Below are 25,849 nucleotides of genomic sequence, written 5' to 3' on the forward strand. Positions count from 1 at the left end.
TACTTCATCTCAATATCTGTAAAGTACAGGAACAATAAATTAAAAACAAAGATTCCAAGACTTACCAAGCGGGAAAGTGCCGGCAGACAGGCACAATGAACGAAACACACAAACACACACACTGAATTACTAGCTTTCGCAACCGATGGTTGCTTCTTCAGGAAGGAGAGGGAAAGACGAAAGGATGTGGGTTTTAAGGGAGAGGGTAAGGAGTCATTCCAATCCCGGGAGCAGAAAGACTTCCCTTAAGGGGAAAAAAAGGACAGGTGTACACACACACACACACACACACACACACACACACACACACACACACACACACACATATCCATCCGTACATACACAGACACAAGCAATATGTCTGCTTGTGTCTGTGTATGTACGGATGGATATGCGTGTGTGTGTGTGTGTGTGTGTGTGTGTGTGTGTGTGTGTGCGCGCGAGTGTACACCTGTCCTTTTTTTCCCCCTAAGGGAAGTCTTTCCGCTCCCGGGATTGGAATGACTCCTTACCCTCTCCCTTAAAACCCACATCCTTTCGTCTTTCCCTCTCCTTCCTGAAGAAGCAACCATCGGTTGCGAAAGCTAGTAATTCTGTGTGTGTGTTTGTGTGTTTTGTTCATTGTGCCTGTCTGCCGGCGCTTTCCCGCTTGGTAAGTCTTGGAATCTTTGTTTTTAATATATTTTTCCCATGTGGAAGTTTCTTTCTATTTTATGTACAGGAACAATAAAGTAGAAATAATAAGTTTTAATCTAACCTCAGTACTCTGCTACTGTTTCTTTCCAGAATTGTTTCAGTTTCAGGATCTACTGCATAGAACCAAACATCGGTCCCATCTTTGTCTATTTCAATTGTGCTATTACTGCCAAGAAACTGTCTGGAGTCTACTTTCTCAATTCCAATAATCAAGTTTGTGTGGTCCTCCAGGACACTAGCAATTTTATTCTCCTCATTCTGTATAGTTTCCGGTTTGGCATCGTCGATCACTAGTATCAGTCGATTCCGATCAGTAATGAGGTTTATCTGAAAATAAGATGAGTTATAAATTGGTATCTCACTACTACAGTCAAAAGAAATTATTTTGCCACTGAGCTCATTTGGAAAATTATCAAATTTTTTATCTTCTAGAATTGTTACGAACAGCCATGGCACGTCTGGAACACTTACCACGACAGCAACTGTTTCAGTATTGCTGTCTTGCTCTGATGTGGGGTTGTCACGAGCTTCTACAGTGAAGCGGAAGGGCAGCCCCACATCGTTATCAAATAATTTTTTGCTTTTGATTATACTTGAATCCATAGCAAAATATTCTGATCCTTTATCACTTGCCAAAATTCTGTATTCAACTTTTCCATACTTCCCACTATCTTTGTCTTCAGCCTGCAATGTTAACAGAAAAATGAATAAGTAAAATAACATTTTAACAAATATTGGAACATGGGTAAACATCAAAGATCAGTCTGTGCTCTCAGTTTAACACTGTAGCTATTTGACTGGTGCCCAAGAAAAACTTTTCTTTCCAGCAATGTTCCTTACTTCCTCTTTCAAGATTGTTGCCCCTCAATGGCTCTAAATGTAGGAATGATGTGAGATCTACACCAAAGTTAACTTTTGGTTAACAATCAAGGAAGCATATTACAATGAAGCCTTTTCTAATTGAAACAGTAATGATCTTGCTACCATATCTCCTCACCCTGTATGATACTGTTCTATTGGTGTGTACATGTAATAGAATGCTCATGAATTTTAAGTACCACAAAGAGCTCAGAGAGAAATAACTGTTACGAGCACAGTACATGTGATGCACTAACTATTAGGTGTACTCCACATCATTCCAGTCAGAGCACTTTCCTTTAACTGTGCTTGGAACATACGTTTGAAAGCCTGAGCCAGATTCCACTGATTGCTAGCAGTCAATGCATGTACACGTATCGGTTAATGAAGAGTGTAGAAGCAATCACTATGTTAACAAATATGCTCTGAGGTCGATGAATGGAGAGTCAAATGGCAGTCATATACAGAATGTTTTGTTATTCGTGATAGAAAGATATGTTAACATTGTGTGGATCTACAAGCATTCGGTGATAGTGTTTTGCCGTTCCTAACTGTTATTCGTTGAGCTGGTCTCCAAACAACAATTAGTTGCATAGTGGATGGTACTCGTTCTGCCCATAAGTATCTGCAGCCATTGTTTTGCACAGGGGTTTCCATGGACTGAGCAACAATTATTCTAATGTATGACCATTTTTATTTCTAATTATTTTTACAGTGTTAGAGTATTTATGGAAGGCATGGGCCACATCTGGTAATGGAGGTGCAGAAATGTTCCAACCAGTAGGCTTATACAATGTTATATCAATTTGAGAGTTACATAATACCATCTATGAACAACTGTATGAAGATGGAGTTCTACATCTTTAAAAACAATGGTATGTTGTAGATATTTCAAAGTAAAAATAAAGACAGCTGGTTGGAACATGTTAAACATTTATTGTTAATAAATACAACTGAAGTTTTGACAGTTTCATTTATCAAAATGGATCACACAAATGTGGATGAGCTTTAATTTAGTCTTACATTTCTGTGAATTTGTAGTCTTGTTAAGTACATCTATAGACTACTTAAGGAATTGTTCACTATATCACAGTACTGTCTTCTAAATTCTAAGCATAGTCTAAAGCTAATGAAGATGTTATTTTTGTTTCCTTTGAAGTGATGAAATTATCAGCTAAACTAAAGAAGAACAAAATAACGTAGTGATAACGATTGAACTCAAAAACTGGAATTACTGTATTTCTGTCATAGCATCCCCAGAAGTTTCAAGAACAAATGACTATCCTCCACTACAAGATACAGCTATCACTGAGAACTCAAAATGAGAGATTTAGAAGAGCTTGAACTGCATGAGAAAGGGAATAACACAAGTAAAGGCAAACACGGGTGAGAAGGCCTTACTGAAGAATATGAAAACAGATGTGATAGTGATGTATATTGGAATATGGAACATCTCCTGATCTCTCATAACTGTTCTAACAAATGTACTCTCAATGAATTGTAGCACTGAAGCATGAGAGCACTGGATAGAGCCCAATTTTGGGCTAAAATTTTAGAGCTCCACAAACAAAAAAGTGCAGGAAAGAGCAAAAATGTGGGGAAAATAGTGCAATAGAGGAATGACACTTTAGGCAATAAAGATGTGGTGTTTTCAGCAGAAAAGGTGGGACCCAATTACAGGTGCAATTTGATTTATGGAATGCATATATAAGTCATTTAATGACAAAATTCTCAAGCAAAAAGTTCATCTTTCAACATACAGAACTACTTCAGTCACTCACCCACAAAACTGTTAAAATAAATAACATTCAACATTTCAGTGTTCTGTGATGTTTCACCCATGTACGATCAGCACATACACTGGTGCCCAAAATTAAAGCAACAAATGGAAATTTTGCAAGGTAGCATTTATTTTGCCACAAAACAGTATAAACCTGTGAAAGATGTCATCAATCTCATGTTGAGGCAATAATGCCCTTTCTTCCAACATAGCTGCTTGCAAGTCTTGGAGAGTGGTTGATAGGCGCTGACGTGATGCAACCTGTGCCCCTAGTGCATCCCAAACACGCTCTGCGGGGCTGAAAGTAGGAGAGTCATCAGGCCACGCCATGCATGCAACATCTTCTGTTTACAAGAAAACATTAACTGCATATGCTGCATGAGGTCGAGCATTATTGTCCATCAAAATGAAGTCTGGGCCCACAGCACCTCGCAACAACTGCACATGAGGTCCCAAGATCTCATCACAATACCTACACCATTTCACCCATACAATTTCATGAAGAGGCATCTGTGTGGTCAACATAATCCCTGCCCACACCATTAGGGATTCTCCTCGATATCGCTCTCTTTCCACAATGTCGGGACCCCAAATCATGTTCCATGTTCCCTACAGGCGTGAATCCGTTGAGAATTGCTCTCCAGACCAAATTGGGCTCATCTGTGACAAGAACACTAGCCCACTGCTCAACCGTCCAGGTGTCATGTGAATGACTCAACTCTAGACATTCCCTTCTGTGAAGACGCATCACAGGTACATGTAAAGTAGGTCTCCAACAATAAAGGTCACTCTGTGGAAGCCTTCTGCACATGGTTTGCTTTAATGCAACACATTGAGTAGATCCTGCGAGGTCAGATGCCACCTGCCATGCAGTTCTAAGGTGGTACCATCATGCCCTTACAGTCATAAATGGTTCTCTCTTTCTGATGTCACACATGGTTGGCTCTGTTCTGGTCTTTGGTATACAGTTTTGGTCTCTGTAAACTGTCACCACATCTGAGAAACAACAGAATGATTTAGATTAAGCCATCAGGCCATATCATATTGTGACTGTTCTGCTTCTATTCTTCCTATGGCCTTACACTGCAGAGAGTATAGTAGGCATCTTCCCTGTGCCATATTGCAGAGTCTGTGGTTGTGTACACAGCAATAGTAGATTTTGGACTACTCAGCAAACACTAGCACCTTTGATAAGTGCCCTAACATCGTTGTTGGCGTGGTCGTCCACTGTCCAGAATGCCATCTTCTGTGCAGAACACTATTGTATGGACATCTGTTGACAATTTGTATCATGAATTAGACACAGGAGGTGGAAATAATGGTTTGTTGCTTTAATTTTGGACACAAGTGTATTTACAATCAGATAACATGTTCTACATCACAGACACAGAAGTGTGTACCTTGTTTCCAAACAGTAATCAGCATCTTCCACACCAGGGTTTCTGGATCGCAATTGTCTGAGCTTCTGTTTTCAAATGCCTTCCAGTGCATCCTTCACATATGTCAGAATGATTCACTATGCTTCCTTCCCTAGCTACTCTTTCTCTAATTTGCTCATGGGTGCTGACAGAATGAACAGTCTCTGAATAACATCACATTTGTATTGCAGTTCTTCTTTAACTGATAATGCTTTGGGCTCTCTGACAGCTGAAGAGTCATCTGACAAAGCATCTAAAAACTTGCACACAGCCCAAACATTATTGACAAGAGACAATTAAGCTTTCAATCAAGTATCCCATCTAGTAATGTTGGGGGGAAGGATGGATACTCTGCAAATCACACTCAAGTGCCTGGCTGGTGGATCATCAAACTACCTTCACAATAATTCTCTGTTATTCGCATCTCGAACAGCACACAGAAAAAACAAACATCTACATCTTTCTGTACGAGCTCTCCTTTCCATAATTTTATTATGATGATCATTTCTCCCAATGTAGGTCAGCATCAACAAAATGTTTCTGCATTCAGAGGAGAAAGCTGGAAATTGAAATTTCATAAGAAATTCTGCCATAATGAAAACACCTTTGTTTTAAGGATTTCCATCCCAAATCCATTATCATGCCAGTGACACTCTCTTCCCTGTTTCATGATAACACAAAATGTGCTGCTGTGCTTTGAGCTTTCTTGATGTACTCCATTAATCCTATCTGGTAAAGATCCCAGACAACACACAGCAGAACTCCAAAAGAGGCCGGACAAGTGTAGTGTTGGCAGTCTCTTTAGTAGACCTGTTTCACTTTCTAAGTGTTCCGCCAATAAAGCAGTCTTTGGTTTGCTTTCCCCACAATATTTTCTGTGTCTTCCTTCCAATTTCAGTTGGTCATAATTGTAATTCCTAGGTATTTAGCTGCAGCTGGATCATGTTGACTTCTTGCCATAAAATTTCAGCTGGCGCCCTCCATCCATCTTCAGGTGAGTGTCTGCCACTGGAAACTGCAAGTTTTCGGAATCACCTTTATAGCAAAAATTGGCACAGAAATGTACGTACATTAGCGCCCGTCACAGGAGCGTCCTCTATCGAATCCTGCACCCTCTGCAAATACTGTTCTATCTGCGACACGCAGGTACGTGCATAAATGCGAAACTACACGCCCAGCCTTTATCGGAATGCGCACTTGCATCGCTAAAACCAGACATCTGATGTCACCAGATGTGTCATTATGAATAAACTGTTTTCTCTCGGAAGAAATTAGAGAGACCACTGGGTCCCAAGCCTTGTCCAGTTGAAAGCCGCCATCATGATTTATAAGATTTTGTGTAGACGTATTTCCACAGATTCTTTAATTACCGAATTCCAAAAAGTTCTCCCTGGGGCGAAGATTTTTGTGATCCATCGAATGTCTCGTGGTAATACAATGTGCAGCTCCAGCCAACTTACTGGGTTGTGAAAGGCAAGTACGGTGCTAATGTTCAATGCACCTTTCATGTACTGTGTGTATTTGTCTTACCTATGTCAGCTTTGCTGCACTGGCAAGGAACTTTGTAGATCCTGACCTTACGCAGACCCAGGTCGTATTTTAGCGTACCTAGAAGGGCACTAATATTCACTAGTGGCTGGAAGATTACTTTAACTTGGATGTTTTCTTAGGACCCTGACTACTCCAGATGAAAGGAACACCCTGAAGTTGAACAGCTCCTTATGTATGTTGTGGGAAGTTACATTTCATCTTCCTTAGCACTGTGCTAATCTGATGTGGAGAGTAACACTGACTGTAGGTGTTCTAGCTCCTTTGTAAGGCTGCCTCTGTGCCTGGTGCATCAACATTCTAAGATGCCATTAGTTTGTGAAAGGTGATGGCAGCTCAATGCCTGGAGATAAAGGTTTATATGTGTGGGCTTACGATAGTCAGAATGCCCTAATGATCCATCCACTTTCCTAATAACCAAGAAGTCCAAAAAAAGGTAAGAAACCCTCCTTCTCTACTTCAATTGTAAACTGGATGTTTTTGTTATCACTCTTAGTTTAAGTTCTATTGAATCAAGTGTCCTTTCCTCAAAGTCTTCCATAAAAAAGTTTGCTACCAATGGAGAGAGATGACTTCCCATGGCAACACCATCAGTCTGCTCAAAATATTCACTGTTAAATAAAAAGTAGATTGAGGAAAGGACATGATGAAAATGTGCTATTATATCGGCCGTGAAGTTACTGCTGATGAGTGACAAAGAGTCCGTAAGAGAAATCTTAGTGAAAAGTGAGATGATATTAAAGCTCACTACTAAGTCAGTTTCACAGAGTTGAAGTGACTTCAGTTTACTGATAGTCAGCCAAGTTGCGAACACGATGTGTGCACTTCCCCACAAAAGGTCTCAGTAGTTACGTGGGGTGTCAATATTACTGATGATCGGCCATAATGGAAGCTCTTTTTTACGAATCTTCAGGAGACCGTATAACCTGGGGGGCACAGGACTATGAGTCTTAGTCTTTTAGGCACTTCTTGTAGAACAGAAGAAGAATTTAGCAGTGTTCATGTTTCCCTTTCCACTTTCCTGTGGGGTCTTTCTCAATATTCCGATACATTAGTTCAGTCAGCAAGTTATAAATCTTCTATTCATAAAGCCCAAGTGACAACAACATCGTGACATTTCCCTTTTTGCCGGTCAGACCACTGTGTGAGAATCTTCTCATACATTTTGTAGTGCGGCCCTTTCCATGGCAGAAACGTTACTCCTCTGAGGTGGAGCTTTCATGATTGCATAACATGTTTCATGTGTTATTAGGAAGAGGTGTAAAAGCTTGCTCAACAGCACTAATAAAATCAGTCAGTGCAGGGTTCTCAGCGTAGGGGTGAAATTCAGGCCTTTCCCGTACACAGACAGTGTTATTTTGTCCAAAACCTTATCCATTAAATTGACAGAGAGTGTCGAAGAGTATCTTCTTGTGGTAATGGTGCTGACTGTCAGGAGAACTTCAGAAACTGCCTCGATGTGTTCCCTACGGACGCAGTCCGGTTTTGCCCAGGTCACTCAGTCGGCCTACACCCAGGAAAGTGACACGCAGGCTGGATGCAATATCCATATGTATATGAAACAGCTGTTTTGATATGTTATCCAGTTCACAGAAAGTAAAATGGATCCTTTCCTTCACTAGTCCTAGACTCACCTTTCGTGTAATGAATTTCACAGAGGCGATCTGGATAAAATGTCTCACTCTGGCAAACTTTGGAATAATGCCACTGTCCTGATACTTCAGTAAAAAAACCCAGAGAACTGAACAATCTCACTCTCTTATTGTGTAGTTTGTCTGACTTCTGGATTTGAAGTGAAATCGCCACCCCAAAGAGTTATCTGATGGGAGAGTTACGTGCCAGCAGTATTCACACAGAAAGGCACTTACACAAAAACTCCAACCATCTTGTCAAGACGCTCGCAGTAGGCCGGCAGCCGTCTCATGGAGAGGCAATAACAGAATGGCAGTAAGAGGTCCCTACTAGCACGTCTGCAGTATGCCTGTTGTAAAGCAAATTGGATGTAATTACTGTTTCCAGGAGCAAGGTGATTGGGAAAGAGTTGCAGAAAGCTTAGTCTCGCAAAAAGACTACCAAACATCCAGAAGAAGTTCCACGGTGAAGCTCTTGCTAAATGTCAGCAGCACTGCCATAGAAAGGCACTTGCAGAAATACTCCAACAGTGTTACGTAGAGGATTGTCGTAGGATAGTAACTGTCTTAAGGGAGACAATAGCTCAATGCCAGATGGGAGTATCATATTGAGATGTCTGCAGAATGCATATTGTGTTGCAGTGGCAAAGCGATTTCTAATCCCAGAAGCAACGTGATGGAGAGTCCGCTGCAGTAAGCTACGTGCCGTGTCTCAGAGACGGATAATTGGGTGTCCAGAAGAGGTTCCATGGTGAGACCCTGGCTTAATGCCTGCACCATTATCATAGCAAGACACTTGCAGAAATACTCCAACAGTGTCATAGACACACTTGCAGTCAACCAGCAGCCATGGGATGGAGAGGCAATTCATGAAGGGCAGCCATAATGCTACGGTGGGGCATCTGCAGAATGTCTGTAGTGGGCTGACGGTGAAGCATCCTCTGCATCCCAGCATCGGTATGAGGGAGTGAGGGTTACAGTAAGCCAGCAGTTGTGCTGCAGTTATGAACTACTGGACACCCACAAGAGGTTCGTGACGACACCGTAGCTGAATGCCAGCAGAAGTGTCATAGAAATCACTATCACCATGTCTCCAGCGGTGTCATAGAGACATATGCAATAGGCCAGCACCCGTGTGATGGAATGGCAATTATGGAGAGGCAGCATTAGTGTGATGGTGAGGCATCTGAAGAATGCTTTTAGTAGTGCAGTGGTGAGGCAATTTCTGTGTACCTGCAGCAATATGATGGAAAGAGTTTTACAGTGAGCTAGCAGCTTTGTCTCGCAGACAGATTATTCCACACCCCGAAGAGGTTCTGTGGTGAGAGCCTTTCTAAATACCATCAGCATTAGCATAGAAGGGCACTTGCAGAAATACTCCAACAGTGTAGTGAAGACACTTGTAATAGGCCAGCAGCCATGTCATGGAAAGGAAGTGACATAACGCCAGCAGGAGTCTCATATTGAGGCATCCCAGAATGACTATTCTATTGCAATGAAAAAGCAGTTACTTTGTATGAGTATCAATGTGATGGGAAGAGAGTTACAGCAAGCCATCAGCTTTGTATCACAGAAAGACTGCTGCACACGCAGAACACATTCTGTGGTGACACTCTAGCAGAATGTCAGCAGCAGTCTCAGAGAAACACACTTGCAGAATGAATGCAGCAGTGTCATAGAAACATTTCCTGTAGACCAGTACCCATGAGATGGAGAGGTGATTCCTGTAGGGCAGCATAGTGTCACGGTGAGGTGTCTGCAGAATGACTGTAGTAGCCTGACGGTAAAGCTACTTCTGTGTCCCATCGTCAATGTGATGGAGCGAGGGTCACAGTAAGCCAGCAGCTGTGCCTCAGTTACAAACTACTGGACACACAGATATAGTTCCACGGTAAGAATGTTGCAGAGAGATAGGAGCCACACAGACTTCAGCAGCGTGATGGATTGACATTTGCAGTTGCCCGGAAATGGTGAGATGGAGAAACACATCTTGATCGGCAACAGGTATGTTATTGAGGGGCATCTTAGAATGCATATAGTAGGGCAAACTAAACTAAACTCTGCCCAAACAGTCTCTGAAGGCCCAATGGTACCAACTGCCTGGCTTGTCATCCTCAGCACTCAAGCATCACTCGATACGGATATGGAGAGGCCTACCGGCCATATGACAGTTAACAAGACTGGAGCTACTACTTCTCAATCAAGTAGCTCCTAGTTTGCCTCACAAGGGCTAAGTGATAGTAGTGCAAAGGCAAAGCAATTTTAGTGTCCCAGCAACAATGAGATTGTACACAGGCTGCAGTAAGTTAGAAATTGTGCTTTGGAGACAGACGATTGGACACCCAGAAAAGGTTCCCTTGGTGAAACCCTTGCTAAATGCCAGCAGCATTCACATAGAAGGGCACTTGCAGAACTACTCCAACAATTTTGCCGAGATACTAACAGTAGGTTAGCAGTAGTGTTGTGGAGAGACAATAACTGAACACCACCAGCAGTGTCATATTAAGACATGTGCAGAATGCCTGTAGTATTGCCCTGCTGAAGCAATTTCTACGTTGCAGACTCAACGTGTTTTATCGAGTGTTACAGTAAGCCGGCAGATGTGACGCGGTTACAGACTACTGGACACGCAGATGTGGTTCAATGATGAGATCGTTGCAGAATAGTAGGAGCTGTTGCACACTTCAGCAGTGTGATGGATTGTGATTTTCTGTTGTCCAGAAATGGGTAGATGGAGAAGCATTTCTAAAACAGCAACAACAGTGTCACTGAGAGTCATCTGCAGAATCCCTATATTAGTGTAAAGGTGAAGCAATATTAGTGTCCCAGCAGCAATGAGATGGCACAACAGTTGCAGTAAGCAAGCAACTGTGTCTCAGAGGCACATTGTTGGACACACAGACGAGGTTCCATTATGAGACCCTTGCTAAATTCCAGCAGCAATCTCATAGATATGCACATGCAGAAATACTGGAACAATGTCATTCGGACACTTGTAGTAGGCCAACAGTCATGTTATGGAGAGTTATAACTGAGTGCCAGCAGATTTGTCATATTAAGGTGTTTGCAGAATGCCTATTCTACTGCATGGCAAAGTGATTACTGCTTCCTAGAAGCAATGCAAGGAGGAGAGATTTACAGAAGGCCTTTACCTTATTCTTCCAAAAAGACTACTGGACATGCAGAAGAGGTTCTATTTTGATACCCTTGCTAAATGTAGGGAGCATTGTCATAGAAAGGCACTTACTGAAATACTCCTATAGTCTCATGGAGATGCTTGTAGTAGGAGACTAGTCGGGGTGTGGGAGGTAATAACTGAAAACCAATGGGCTGCAATATTGATCCATCTGGCTGCTGGTATACTAATCCATCACTGACGGAGAGGCATTTCATGAGGGGCAGAATGACTATTCAATTGCAATGGTGAAGCAGTTATTGTGTACGAGTATCAAGGTGACGGGGAGAGTTACAGAAGAAATCAGTTTTGTATCGCAGAAAGACTGCTGGACATGCAGAAGATAGTCCATGGTGAGACCCTAGCAGAATTCCAGAAGCAGTGTCAGAGAAATTCATTTGCAGATTAACTCCAGCAGTGTCATAGAGACACTTGTTGTAGGCCAGCACCCATCAGATAGAGAAGTGATTCCTGAAAATCAGCATTGTTTCATTGTGAGGTGTCTGCAGATCAACTGTATTAGTCTGATAACAAAGCAAGTTCTGTGTCCCACAGTCAATGTGAGGGAGCGAGGTTACAGTAAGCCGGTAGCTGTGCCTCAGTTACAAATGGGCACCCAGATGTGATTTCACAGTGAGAATATTGCAGAATGATAGAAGCCATCACAGACTCCAGCAGTGTGTTGGAGAGACACTGTAGTAACCCATAAAAAGTTGAGATGGAAAAGAATTTCTAGAACAGCAACTACAGTGTCATTGAGAGACCTCTGCAGAATGTCTGTGGTAGTGCAATTTCAAAGCAATTATGGTGTCCCAGCAGCAATGAAATGACACGAGATTTAAAGTAGGCTAGCAGCTGTGTGTCAGAAAGTTTATTGGACACCCAGAACACATTCTGTTGTGAGACCCTTGTTAAATGCGAGCAGCACACTCATAGAAAGCCACTCACTGAAAGACTCCAATGACATCATCGAGACACCTGCAATAGGCCAGCAGCCATCTTATGCAGAGCAACTACTGAACACTAGTGGGATTATCTTATTAAGGGGTCTGCAGAATACCTGTTGCAAAGCAAATCCAATGCCTTTACTGTTTCCCAGGAGCAATGCGATGGGGAGAGAGTTACAGATAGCCCACAGCTTAGTTTTGCTAAAAGACTACTGGACATCCAGTAGAAGTTTCAGAGTGACATCCTTGTTAAATGTCAGCAGTATTGTCACAGAAAGGCAGTTGTAGAAATACCCTAATAGTGTTGTGGAGCCACATTAAGGAAGGTAATAACTCAACCCCCCTGGGAGTGTCATATTGAGCCGTCTGCAGAATGTCTATTGTTTGTAATGGCAAAATGATTTCCATGTCCCAGCATCAATGTGACGGAGGGAGTGTTACAGCAAGCTACACGATGTGCCTTGAAACCGGAATATTGAACACCCAGAAGAGGTTCCACTGTGAGACCCATGCTAAATGCTGACAGCATTATCATAGTAAAACACTGGCAGAAATACTAGAGCAGTCATAGAGACACTTGCCAGCACCTGTGAGGTGGAGAGGGGATTCGCAAGGGGCAGGCATAATGTTGTGGTCAGGCGGCTGCAGAATACCCACAGTTGTCTGATGGTGAAGCTACTTCTATGTCCCAGCACCACTGTGAGGATAGGAGGGATACGGTAAGCCGGGTGCTGTGCCTGTGTTACGAACTACTGGACAGCTAGATGTAGTTTCACGGTGAGAACACGGCAGAATGATAGGAGCCGTCAAAGACTTCAGCAGTGTGTTTGAATGGAAACGGTGAGGTAGAGAAGCATTTCTAGAATGGAAACAAGAGTATCATCAAGAGTCCTTCACAGGATGTCTATGGTTGTGCAATGCTGGAGCTATTGTGGTATACCAGCAGCAATGAGATAGTGTGAGTTTTACAGTAAGCTAGCAACTGTGGTTCGGAGACAGTTTATTGGACACCCAGAACAGGTTCCACGCTGATGTCCTCACTATATGCAGGAAGCATTCTCACAGAAAGGCACACACAGAAATACCCAAACAATGTTGTCGAGACACTTGTGGTAGTCCGGTAGCTGTGTTACGGAGAGGCAATAACGACGCAACCGGGAGAGTCGTATTAAAGCTTCTGCAGAATGCCAATCGTGAAGCATATCCAATGTGATTATTTTTCCCCAGGAGCAATGTAATGGAGAGATTGTTACAGGAAGCCTTCAGCCTAGCCTAACAAAAAAGACTACTGGACATCCAGAAGAGATTCCATTGTGAGACCCTTGCAAAATGTCAGCAGCACTGTCACAGAAAGACAACTGCAGAAATACTTCAGCAGTGTTGTACCGACACTTGCAGTAGGCCAGCACCCATGAGATGGAGAGGGAATTCCTCAGAGGCAGCATTAGTATCGTATTAAAGTGTCTGTAGAATGCCGGGTGCAATGCAAAACCGGTGCGATTACTGTTTCCCGGGAGCAATGCGGAGGGGAGAGACGTACAGAAAGCCTTCAGTTTAGTCTCACAAAAAGATTACTTGACATCCGGAAGAGGTTCCATGGAGAGACCTCACTAATTTCTCCCCAGCATTTTCATAGAAAAGCACGTGCAGAAATACTCCAACTGTGTCACAAAGATACTTGTAATATGCCATTAGCCGTATTATGGGAGGCAATAACTGAATGCCAATAGGAGTTTTATATCGAGCCCTCTGCAGAATACCTACTGTATTGCAATGGTGAAGTGATTTCTGTGTCCCGGCAGCAACATGACGGAGAGAGTGTTACAGTAAGCTACACACAGTAACTCGGAGACAGGTTATTAAAACTCAGGAGGAGGTTCCACGGTGAGACCCTAACCTAATGTAAGCAGCAATATAAAAGGAATACACGTGTAGAATGATTCCGGCAGTGTGACAGAGACTCTTTTTAGTAGCCCAGAGCTATGAGATGGAGAGGAAATTCCAGAAACAGCATTATTGTCACAACAAGGCGTCTGCAGAGAACCGTCAGTAGTGTGACACTGAAGCAATTTCTGTGTCCTGGCGTCAATCTGAGGGTGTGAGGGTCACAGTAAGTGTCAGCTGTGTCTTGGTTGCAAACTGCTGGACACCTTGAAAAGGTTCTGTGGTGAGATAGTAGCTGAATACCAGCAGCAGAATTGTAGAAATACACTAGCAGAGTGACTCTGACAGTGTCGTACAGACATACGCAATAGGGCGCTCACTATACTGAGAGGCATTTCATGAGGACGGCATCAGCGTCACGGTGAGGTGTCTGTGGAATGCCTACAGTGGTGCAACGGCAACAAAATTTATACGTCCCAGCAACAATGTGATCGAGAGACTGTTACAGTAAGACAGCAGCTTTGCCTCGGGGACAGATTACTGGATATCCGAAAGGAGGTTCCACGGTGAGACTCTTCCTATTTGCCAGCAGCATTAGCACAGAAGGGCACTCGCAAAAATACTCCAACAGTGTAGTAGCGGCACTTGTAGTAGCCCAGCCGAGAGAGAGTTACGGCGAGCCATCGGCCTCGTCTCACTGCTGGACGTCCGGAAGGTGTTCCATGCTGAGAGCCTAGCAGAATGGTAGCAGCAGTCTCAGAGAACCACATTCGCTACAAGATTCCGACAATTGTGTAGGGACACTTGCTGTAGGCCAGCATCGCTGAGATGGAGAGGTGGTCCCTGAAGGGCAGCCACAGTATCACGGTGAGGCATCTGCAGCGCAGATGTAGTAGTCTAACTGTGAATCAATTTCTGTGTCCCAGTCTCGATGTGTAGGTACGAGGGTTACAGTACACCGACAGCCGTTCCTCGGTTACGGACTACTGGACACCCGCGTGCGATTCGATGGAGAGGTCGTTGCAGAATGTCGGAGACATCACACACTCCGACAGTGTGACGGAGAGACATTTGCAGTAGCCCAGAAACTGTGAGATGGAGAAGCATATCTAGAACAGCAAATGGAGTGTGATTGAGAGTCATCTGCTGAATGCCTATAGTAGTGTAATGATGAGGCAATTTTACTGCCCTGGCAGCAATAAAATTGTAGTAAGCTAGCATGTGTGCTTTGGTGAAAGATTATTGGATGACCAGAAGAGGTTTCGTGGTGAGATCTTTGTCAAATGCCGGCAGTACAGCATCTGTGTGTTTAACTGCTCTGGACATGTTAACGCACGCGCATTCGCACTTGTCCCCATGTGCTCTGAACGTGTTTACACACACCACCAGTCCTTCTACCTGGTACTCTGGATGTGTTTATGCATAGACACATTCAGAGTACTGGGTAGAAGGACTGATGACGCACGTAAACACGTTTGGAGCACACAGGGACAGCTACGAAGGTGTCCACATTAACACGTGTAGAGCAGTTAAAGGGTTAAAGGAAGCTGGCAGGTGTGCCAGATACGGTTGCGTGGCAGGAATGTTGCAGAATGATAGGAGCCACCAAAGACTTCAGCAGTGTGATTGACATTCGCAGTTGTCGAGAAACTACAAGACTGAGAAGCATTTCTAGAACTGCGACAGGATGTCATTGACAACCGTGTGCAGAATTCCTACAGCAGTGCAAAGGCAAAGAAATTTAAGTGTCCCAGCAACAATGAGATGGCACGAGTGTTAGAGTAAGTTAGCAACTGTGCCTCGAGGACAGATTACTTGGCACCTACGTGAGGTTCCGTCATGAGACCGTTGCTAAATACCAGCAGCACTCACACAGAAAGGCACTTGCAGAAACATTCTGACAATGTTGTCAAGATACTTGTGCCGGCCGGTGTGGCCGAGCAGTTCTAGGCGCTACAGACTGGGAGCGCGTGACTGCTACGGTCGCAGGTTCGAATCCTGCCTCGGGCGTGGATGTGTGTGATGTCCTTAGGTTAATTAGGTTTAAGTAGTTCTAAGTTCTAGAGGACTAATGGCCTTCGAAATTAAGTCTCATAGGGCTCAGAGCCATTTGAACCATTTTTTGAGATACTTGCAGTAGGCCAGCAGCTGTGTTATGGAGAGGCAATAACTCAACATCTCCAGGAGTGTCATATTAAGGTCTCTGCAGAATGCTAGCTGTAAAGAAAATCCAGTGCAATTAATGTTTGGCAGGGGCAATGCAATGAGGAGAGAGCTACAGAAAGCTACACATATTTAATAGAACACACGAATACAATATTTCAGAGATGTGAAAAGCTTTGTCTAATAATTTCAAACTGATGTCAGAAGAATATAATCACAAATTTGTGGAAGAAAATATTGTTGATGGAAGGTGCAAAAGATAATGTGCACTGCAGTTCTGCACACAAAATGAGTGATGCAAAAGATGAGTAACAATCAAAAATAGTGAGGTCAGATGCAGATGAGCAAATAATATACGACATCTGTGAAGTAATCACTGGAAGTACCGGTGTAATTGACGAGGCCTCAAATTACATCAATGTTGTGTTACATTAGGAGGCTGATCTGCCACCACAAGCAGCAGTTGTGCCACAATGTAAAGTTGTAGATGGGGAGAGCAACAGCACTGCAACAGAATGTGTCAATCCCGGCTCGTCAGTAATTGATAGAAATGAGATACCTGATATGGTACAGTGCAGGGTCAAAATGTCACATTTTGCAACACAATTACAGAATGCATCATTTGACACAGTACTGGTGAATTCATTGCTCACAAATTTTAGACTGTTATGTGATGCAGACAATACAAGAAACATAAGGTCACGTAAAAGACGAAAATGGCAAGGATGCACTCACACCAGAAAACACACTTGTAAATTTAAATTGGTTCATGTCAGAGGGCACAAAATGTTTGGATACAAGAAGGAGTGATTTGGCATCAAATATAAAGTCAGAGACCAGAATGAGATTTTCACTCTGCAGCGGAGTGTGCGCTGATATGAAACTTCCTGGCAGATTAAAACTGTGTGCCCGACCGAGACTCAAACTCAGGACCTTTGCCTTTCGCAGGCAAGTGCTCTAACATCTGAGTGAAAATCTCATTCTGGAAACATCCCCCAGGCTGTGGCTAAGCCATGTATCCACAGTATCCTTTCTTTCAGGAGTGCCAGTTCTGCAAGGTTCGCAGGAGAGCTTCTGTAAAGTTTGGAAGGTAAGAGACAAGATGCTGGCAGAAGTAAAGCTGTGAGGACCGGGCGTGAGTCATGCTTCAGTAGCTCAGATGGTAGAGCACTTGCCCGCAAAAGGCAAAGGTCCCGAGTTCGAGTCTCAGTCGGGCACACAGTTTTAATTTGCCAGGAAGTTTCATAAAGTCAGACACAGAAAATTTGTCAGTGATCAAATGGAAAACAGAATCAGACATAGATGTGATGTCAGAGAGTTTGTATTAGTTTTGTGTTAACCCAGAGCTTTGATAAGTGTGGAAAAATGTGAGGGAAAAGTGATAAGCTGTACAGTTGGATTTCATACTGAGGATAAATTCAAGTAAGAAACTGAGATATTTATTCAGAGAGATCAGCAGTGGATATAAATGAGCTGAGCTACAGTTGTGGTAATTATTTTGAGATATGTATAATGAATGGTAGTGTCAATGTTTGATAAGTACAGGCCATGATAATTTAGTAAGATAATAACACTGACAGCATGTTTCCATAAGTGGGAAATATCATAAAATTGCACAGGTAGCATTAGAATACATGTGATAAATTCCAGGAATGAGAGATAAGGACATACTATAAGATTTTTATAGTAGTAACTCATCCGGACCATGGGAGTGAAATATTATTATAAGTTATTATTTTGTTGATGAAATGTTGGTTGTGATGAAATAAGTAATGTAAGAGGAACACACCTTTGGAAAAGAAGCATCATCATTAACATTTAATGAAGGTTCATGAAAAATTGATGTACTGAAGTGAGTTGATGAGGTAAATGAGCTTTTGTGAGAGAGAAGTTATGGTTTATTGAGGGAAGTTATTGAGATACCATCCATATTAAGATTATGCACTCATGGAGAAAGAAGTAAGAAATGACATTGTAGTAATTGAGCACTCAAAGATATGCCAAGGAAAAAATGAGAGACATAATGAGTACACACGATGCACAGCTTGAATATAGCACAAAGTTTGCACCATTAGGCTCCACCCATACGCGACACTGATGGAGTATTGAATGCTGGACCTTCTTGAGCATATCGGGAGTTCGTCTGAGTGCAGCAGTTGCTCAGAGGATTCTTGCAAATCATTCATTTCAGACTCCACAGGATTGTGATACATGAGAGATTTGTTCTGTTCATTCTGCACAGGATGTTCATAGGTAGTTGAACAGGTAATTCCCACATTGATGGACTGGGTGGGCATCATGGACCAGTTCCCTAACCCCCCACCAATACTGAATTTAGATGAAGAGCCATGAAACCTCTCATATTTCGTGATCCTGTGGAATGTGAAATGGATCTCATCGCAAGAATCATCTGCACAACTGCTACAGTCAAAGAAACACCTACTTTCTTTAAGCCTGTCCAGCAGTTAATGTTCCATTGGTGTCAGGCATCTGATGGCACAAACTTTTATCATCTGTTGTAGCATTAAATGCTGTCTGTATTCATGTTGCATGTCATGGGTGCTCATTAGATCCAAGAACTGTTTCAGATAAATTACTCTCTTGTTTCCTTTTGGACCCTCATCCTCTGCTAAACTTTACCGTAGATGTTTGTGGCCATGGGTAGGTTTGATAGATGACAATATTTGAAAATGTAAGGTTTTGTTTTTTCTTCTCAGAATGTCACTGTAATCAATGTATGGGTAAAGGTACAAATCATTTACAAATGTACATATATTAAGACAAGCTCAAATTTAAGGATTTGTATTACAGTGGCTATATAAATTGCAAATGAACACTGACACAAACATGGAGTAAAACTATTTGAATATAAAGACAATTTAGCAGTTTATCTCCAGACCACTGTGACTAAAATGCAAAAAATTAGACTCTGTGAATAATTTTCTGCACCTAAGATGAACGTTGTGTAATGGGCCTTTGGACAGAGACCTGGCTGCACTCTCTCCCAGGCCCTGGCCACTCCTAAAGGAGGTAGCAGGTGCCTACGAGCCGCAAAGGAATCTTCCCTTTCCAGGACATCCACATTGTCATCCACCAGATAGTTTTTCTGTATCTTCAGAAGGACTGTAAACACCTTCCGAAACTGGAGATAAGATATTTTCAGTGTACCAGACAGGGATATAATTGGATTCTTATACCGGACACAATACACTAATGTGAAATGATGATAAGCAGTTTGCTAAGGGGAAGAATGCCTGCTATCAATGACTTTTCGCATCTCTCTTGCTGAGAGGAGTGTGAGAAAAAAATGCACTGAAGCGGACTGGTGACATGGAGCTTGTCCAGTGAAGGAATACTAGCCAATGTAAGGTCTCTGTATGGTCCAACCTTCTTACCATGATAATTTGGAAATTTTGGGCAGGAAAAAATGTTTAATAATGGTAGTGAACAAAAAAGATCAAGAAGAAGAATATGATCGAGCCAATCAAATGTACAGACACAACCATCCACATAAGTCTGGAGGATGTAAAGGCATTGCCCTTGAAGGACTTGTGTAGAGCCGAAGAAGAAAACACGTGTTGTCCACGGGGAAAAGAAAAAAACTCCTGCTGACTGGTGAGAGATGCGTTTGTCTCCTGAGCACCTTCTGACACATCGCCAAAGCCGGGTACCCACCTCCGACCACTGTCAGACTTGCCTCAGCCACTGACTATGTGCCGCTACCAAAGCGTTGCCGGTTCTCTGCAGCACACCTCCCTCGTGTTGATATCAGCCAGCTCACCACCCATTAAAAATGCACTACAACTCAATCATAATCTAAACACTAAAACAGCCCTGAGAATTTTGTAACTGATAAAGGGCAAGTTATTATTTCATTCTCTTACATGACTTGTACATTTATTTGAATAACTGTAGTCCAAAGGCATTTTGCTTCTACCAATAAGTATTTATGACCTATCTCTTTAAATTCTTCCTGCTGGCACTCCAAATAATTTTCACTGAATGTGCTAATGTTGCACTGAAGTGCTATTTTATATATGTTGTAATGGCCTTAAAAATTTTGGCCACTACAAGATCCAGCCTAGTCTCAACGCATTGTGATTGGTTACAAGAATATAGTGGTGAGCAGAAGTAATATTCTACTATTAATATGCAGTGACCTAATAAGATCTGAAACTGACTAAGGAAGCATATTATTCTGCAGAGGCAACAGGAATTCAATTTCAGAACTGAGAAAACTCTAATTTAGCTGCATCAGGACACGCCTAGGAGCTACATGTTCATTCAACGGCAACAAATGCACCATTAGTGGAAGCCACAGAAATGTCCAATGCCTTACAATGGAAATTAATGATGGATATATTGCTCCCAAAACTACTTTCTGTAACTGAGTACCCACTGAGACAGAAATTTGCAGATTGTTTCCAGATGACATGAGTAGACAGAGAATAAACATTACTCTAAAAACATATTTGTGTACAAGCTCCATAAATTTAAAGAACATTTTATCAAATGATCAAGGAATGCTACCATATTACAGATAACAGATTACAAACATAACAAAATTATTTCAGTTGCTAATGCCTTCTACTTCCCAACAAAAACAAATGCTCGCACAGAATAATTAGTAAAACCTGCACTGCTGATAATTACCCAGAATACTTCCACAGTAATGCTGATGGGTCCAAAACCCCAGGGAGTGGCAGAGTGGACTGCACTTTTCTATAGGCAAGCACAGGTTATAAGACACTGTTTTCACTTCCCTTGAACCTTATAGCTTTTTGGCAAGGAAGTCCCATAATTCACATGAGATTTAAGTACAAGCCAATTTCATGCAATGACTAATCAGATCTCATCAACCTTTACCAGCTACTATAGCAACTCTACTTCACTGAAATAATGTATTTGTTTTAAAAGTAATTATGACATTTGTAGATATTTGTAATCTTACTAACTAAAACTCCAGAGCACAGAGATGGTCTACAGGTCAAAAGTCTCAAAAACAATAATAATATTAACACTAGAGCAGCAGGAAGCAGAGGAGCTGTTTTTCTCCAGACACAAATACATGTAGACTGCTACTCACTGTAAAGATGACATGCTGAGCTGCATTTAGACACAATGAAAAGACACTTACACATTAGCTTCCAGCCAAAGCCTTCTTCTGAAAGGGAAACACATACACACATTCATTCATAAAAGCATGCACATCCCATGCACACATGATTGCCATCTCTGGCTTCTCAAACCAGCATGAATGAATGAATGAACGAGTTACACACAAAAAGGTTTATTAGTTACATGGAATATTTCACTTACTTTAACCTGCAAAACAGATGTCCCAATAGGTGAATCTGCTGCAATTGCCCCAAAGTATTTTCCCTTTGAAAATTTTTTGTCTGGTTCTGGGAATATAAATTCAGGTTTGTTGTCATTCACATCAACAACCTGAATCTTAACCTATAATGTAAGAACCATAGTCCAGAAGATTAGACTTAGCAATTACCTCAATAAGCAGACAGTACAAAGATATAAAATTCTCACGTTTACTTACAGTAGTGCTGTTTCTCATCTGATTCACCAAACCAGAAAGAGTGTCTAACTTTATAGCCACCTGATACTGTTGCACTTTTTCATGGTCCAGACCAGCAGTTCTTAACCTTAATTCACAGTTCCGATCCTTTGTCACATTTGTGTAGAAGAGACCTTATAAATGAAATGAGAATAAGTCTATTAATTTTGCTGTGATAATAATGACAGTTAATGAAAACTACCTCTTTGAGGAATATGTTGTTTGTAGTTGATTCAAGATGCACTGAACACTAACCTTGAATGTCACCATCTGTTATTATGCACCGAAGAGGAGCTATGTCTTGAGCTCTGATGTTCAAAATTGTAAGTGTCTTTATGAGGGTGCCTGCAGTTGCATTCTCAGGAATCTCTACCGTATAAGAAGTGTCAGCAAAGCCCAGCCCTTCATCTGGTGGAACAGTTGCCACGTGGCGAACATAAACAGGTACTGATGTCACAGATGACAACTGTGGTTCACCGAGATCATAGGCTTTAATATCGACCTAGAAAAAATAAAAGTGGTAATGTACAAAGCACTGCAGAGCTTTATACTACTGAAAATTTACATTTACCAAAATATTACTTACTTGGTATTCACTGAGTGTTTCTTTCCGTAGGTCATCTCGAACGTGTATAACACCTGTATCAGAATCAATCTGGAAGTATTTGTTTGCTTTTCCTCTTCCAATAAGTTCATATCGAACCTATGACAAAGAAGCGCAAATTCAGCTCCAATTATACATCTGTTATTGTGCATTGCACAAGCTATAACTTTGTTGTAATTTCAACAGAGTTTGATGTAAGAGGGTGTGTCAAGGCCTCAAGCTGATGAAGAATTTGCAGGACTAAGAAAAATAATATAAGCTAGTAAACAATAACACATTGAAGTATAGTGGTAAACCAGTAAAACACACAGATTAAAGACAATAAAAGTCAAAATGTAAAATATTCCTTAGTACAATCCATTAATTTCTCAATTGTTTAGAACACCTTTTTTGGACAATTTTGTACCACAGACTTAAAAACTCCTAAGTGAGACAATGTGTGCTTGTGAAGGTAGTGCATTTAAAAGTTAAATTCCCAGTTTTATTCGATTTAATCTAGTAGTAGACTGATTGATCAATTTTTTGTGACAAGCTAACTGTCTTCATTTGTAGTTCCATTGACTTCCTTTTGTACAAAAGGCAATCAAGTACAAATAATGCATACCTGTCATAATACTGAGTTTAGTAATACTGCCAGATGTGTAAATGGAAGATATGCTTGTACTGATATGCCAAGGTCCAGTGAGAGTGCCTTTGCCAGAAATGTGAACTTCAGTAACAAGCAAAGTTAGGTCACCTGGTGGTGGACACATTTTCTGTCAATATTATCGAACTTTTGTCTCTTCCAGTGAAGTATGACTTATGCTGTTTACCTGGGCTGATTTAGACTTTTGTGTTATAGTACTTCAACTAATGTGTGTGTTTGTGTGTGTGTGTGTGTGTGTGTGTGTGTGTGTGTGTGTGTGTGTGTAGTGCGAACGTGCGTTTGTGCGTGCGTGCGTGTTTTTTCTGCCACTGCCAAGCTTAGAAGAAACTTTGCTTAATCTCATACTTACAACAAACTTGCAAGACAAAGTCATAGTGCTTGAACTTACATTAATTTCAATCAGGAACTATTGTACTGCACTACATCTCTACTGATTAACCCAATCATTTTATGTACAGGAGTGTATATGATATGGGACAAGCCAAACAGACAACAGGAGAACATATATATATATACCTAACATTGTTTCTTGTAGTGAACATCAAACTGTTGATATATTATGTATGTATTCATAATAACATAAGTTCAAATAATAATGTTGGTCATAATCAAACAGCAAAAGTTCATTAGTGGACAGCAGATTACTTCTAATGGTATAGTTTAGAATGGTAATCAAAATATATAATTTAGTTCTATCAGTAATTAGGGCTTATTTCCATCAAGAAATAACATAGTTTATTTGTGTTTATTAATAGACAATTTCAATCTGTTGCTATAAAGTTGTGTTCAATAAATTTTGTTACTCTAAAGTGTGAGTTACAATAAAAAACCAAGTCTCTGCTTTTGAAGACACTTACAATACACAAAACTATCTTCTTCTGCCAGATACATTTTTTGCACCCAGGGAGCTGCCCCACTGTAATATACAGTATGTTCTGTGGCTATGAAAAATATTCATAGTGGTGCTAAGAAAAATATTTTTATTATACATACTAGAAGTTTATTTAATAAGTATATGAGTCATTTTAATTTAATACATACATAATCTCTGTGATATACACTTACAACAGGGAGCATTATCAAATGCCAACTGTCCAGCAACAATAATGATTGGAGTACTCCCCCCTCCCTGTCACTATCAATCAAAAAGAGTGAAAAATCGAAGTAACACAAAGATTTCTGTATAATTCATTATGGATTTGTTACTCTTCATCACATTTCCTACTAACACTTTATCTCTGATTTGTAATGTTAGTATATTCATGATGATCTTACATATACAGAACTTTACACACACTTCCCATTTATTTCCACGTTAGTGCTACCATATTTCAGTCACTGAGCTGAAAAGGAAGCATAATTTTTTTTCCCTGTATTCTCAGGCAAAGATGGCAACTTTTGTAGATGGGCTACTGGCACCACTTTTCACAATTGCATTTTACATATTCCAAATTCATAATACCTAAATTAGGAGTCAGATATGATAACTATAGCATTTACTATGCTACTACTCCTTCCTTCGTGAAATATGTTTTGCTGTGTTGCAGTAGTACAACTTACAGCCATTCTTCTGTTCTACAATGGCAGCACAAATGACAACATTTTAACAATGTGTAAAATAAGGGAAAGCAAGCAGCATCCAATAGCAGATCGATGCATCGAGCACAGGAACACATAATGGAAAACAACATTCACAATAGCTTTTGAGTGCTATCTCCATTTCTAGCAACAGTACACAGATTCACACATACAACCATTCCGACCCTCTAATGCACACTCCAATGTCCATGGAAAGACTACTCATACCCTACTATTAACAGCTGTTGCCTTTGCTGGTGCAATTGGGCATCGAGCAGGGTAGGACACATGGAGGAGGCAGCAGGAAAGAAGCAGGTCTTTCTACAGATGACTCTGTAGCCTCACAACGAAGTGAACAAGAGTACAGAGGGTACAACAAAAAGAGATGTAGGAAGAGGGAGAGAGGGTGGAGGGGGGGAGGGGAGGAGTGGGATAAAGGAGAGAAAGGTGAAGATGAAGAGAGAGAAAGGGAGGGGTGAGAGATCTCTCTTCATCTTCACTTTCACTTTTATATTTGTTGATGGGAGCAAAATAAATGGGATGCCATGTTTTAGTAGAAGTCTAGCAGTATTTCTTAAATTAGGCCAGCATAAGGTAGGTAAGTGATTCTTGGTTTCTCTTATTCTAAATCAGTCTCTAACTCTTTCTCAGGCAGTCTTGAATTTCTCTGCAATGCCCACTCAATTTACGTGTCTGAGTACCCATTCCTTCAGAAAACTATTTGTAAGTGCTGTAATTCTTCTGCAAGGCCCTCCTTGTATGAAAGCGTTCAAGCTCTAAGTACTAGACTTTAGCAGCAAATGTGAAAGATGGTGGGGGCTCAGGGCATGAAGTTAGAGGTTTATGGGTTTTCTGTACATGTTGTGACACAGCGATGATTGGTCTTTTCTCAACTAATAAGCCAAGGGAAAGGATCCTGGCCCTCTTTCGGAAGTTCCACCATGATTTTTTTATTACAATGGGCAGAGTTTAAATGTTCCAGGAACTCATCAAATTTCTTGTTCCATGTGGGCACACCACAAATGTGTTGTGTTGCTTGAGGCTTTATAGGTGGACTAGTGGTAAATACGGTTCTCTGGCGAGGCACAGGACGTCGTCATGAAATTTTCACAATATTTTGTCGACATCTTCAAGTGCAGCAAAAACTTTGCTGAGGCTCTGACTGAAGTCCCCTATTTATGCCAGACTGAGAAGAAACTGTGCAGGTGTATTAACACACCAAATTCAGTGACCAGTAGTGCAAATATCCTGACCAGACAGCTACGCCACTAGCTAGACAGAGAATGGACAGATTTGACACAAGTGCAGAGGCTGTCAGTCATACTGTACCGTGCCATCAGCCATCCCAG

At 41.5% G+C, this 25,849-nt stretch overlaps 1 protein-coding gene across 1 annotated transcript in view; it reads right to left on the reverse strand.

The window, feature by feature from the left end:
- Positions 1–25,849, reverse strand: part of LOC126279125 (cadherin-99C) — a 637,420-nt gene that overhangs the window by 30,120 nt on the left and 581,451 nt on the right. Inside the window, exons 19-24 of the mRNA XM_049979608.1 lie at positions 22,259–22,375; positions 21,928–22,174; positions 21,655–21,806; positions 21,420–21,560; positions 1,168–1,380; positions 758–1,023 (exon numbers count right to left, since the gene is read on the reverse strand). Coding sequence (XP_049835565.1) covers positions 758–1,023; positions 1,168–1,380; positions 21,420–21,560; positions 21,655–21,806; positions 21,928–22,174; positions 22,259–22,375 — 1,136 coding nt within the window. The remainder of the gene's footprint in view (positions 1–757; positions 1,024–1,167; positions 1,381–21,419; positions 21,561–21,654; positions 21,807–21,927; positions 22,175–22,258; positions 22,376–25,849) is intronic.

The sequence above is a fragment of the Schistocerca gregaria genome, chromosome 6, assembly GCF_023897955.1.
Source record: "Schistocerca gregaria isolate iqSchGreg1 chromosome 6, iqSchGreg1.2, whole genome shotgun sequence".
Lineage (NCBI taxonomy): Eukaryota > Metazoa > Arthropoda > Insecta > Orthoptera > Acrididae > Schistocerca > Schistocerca gregaria.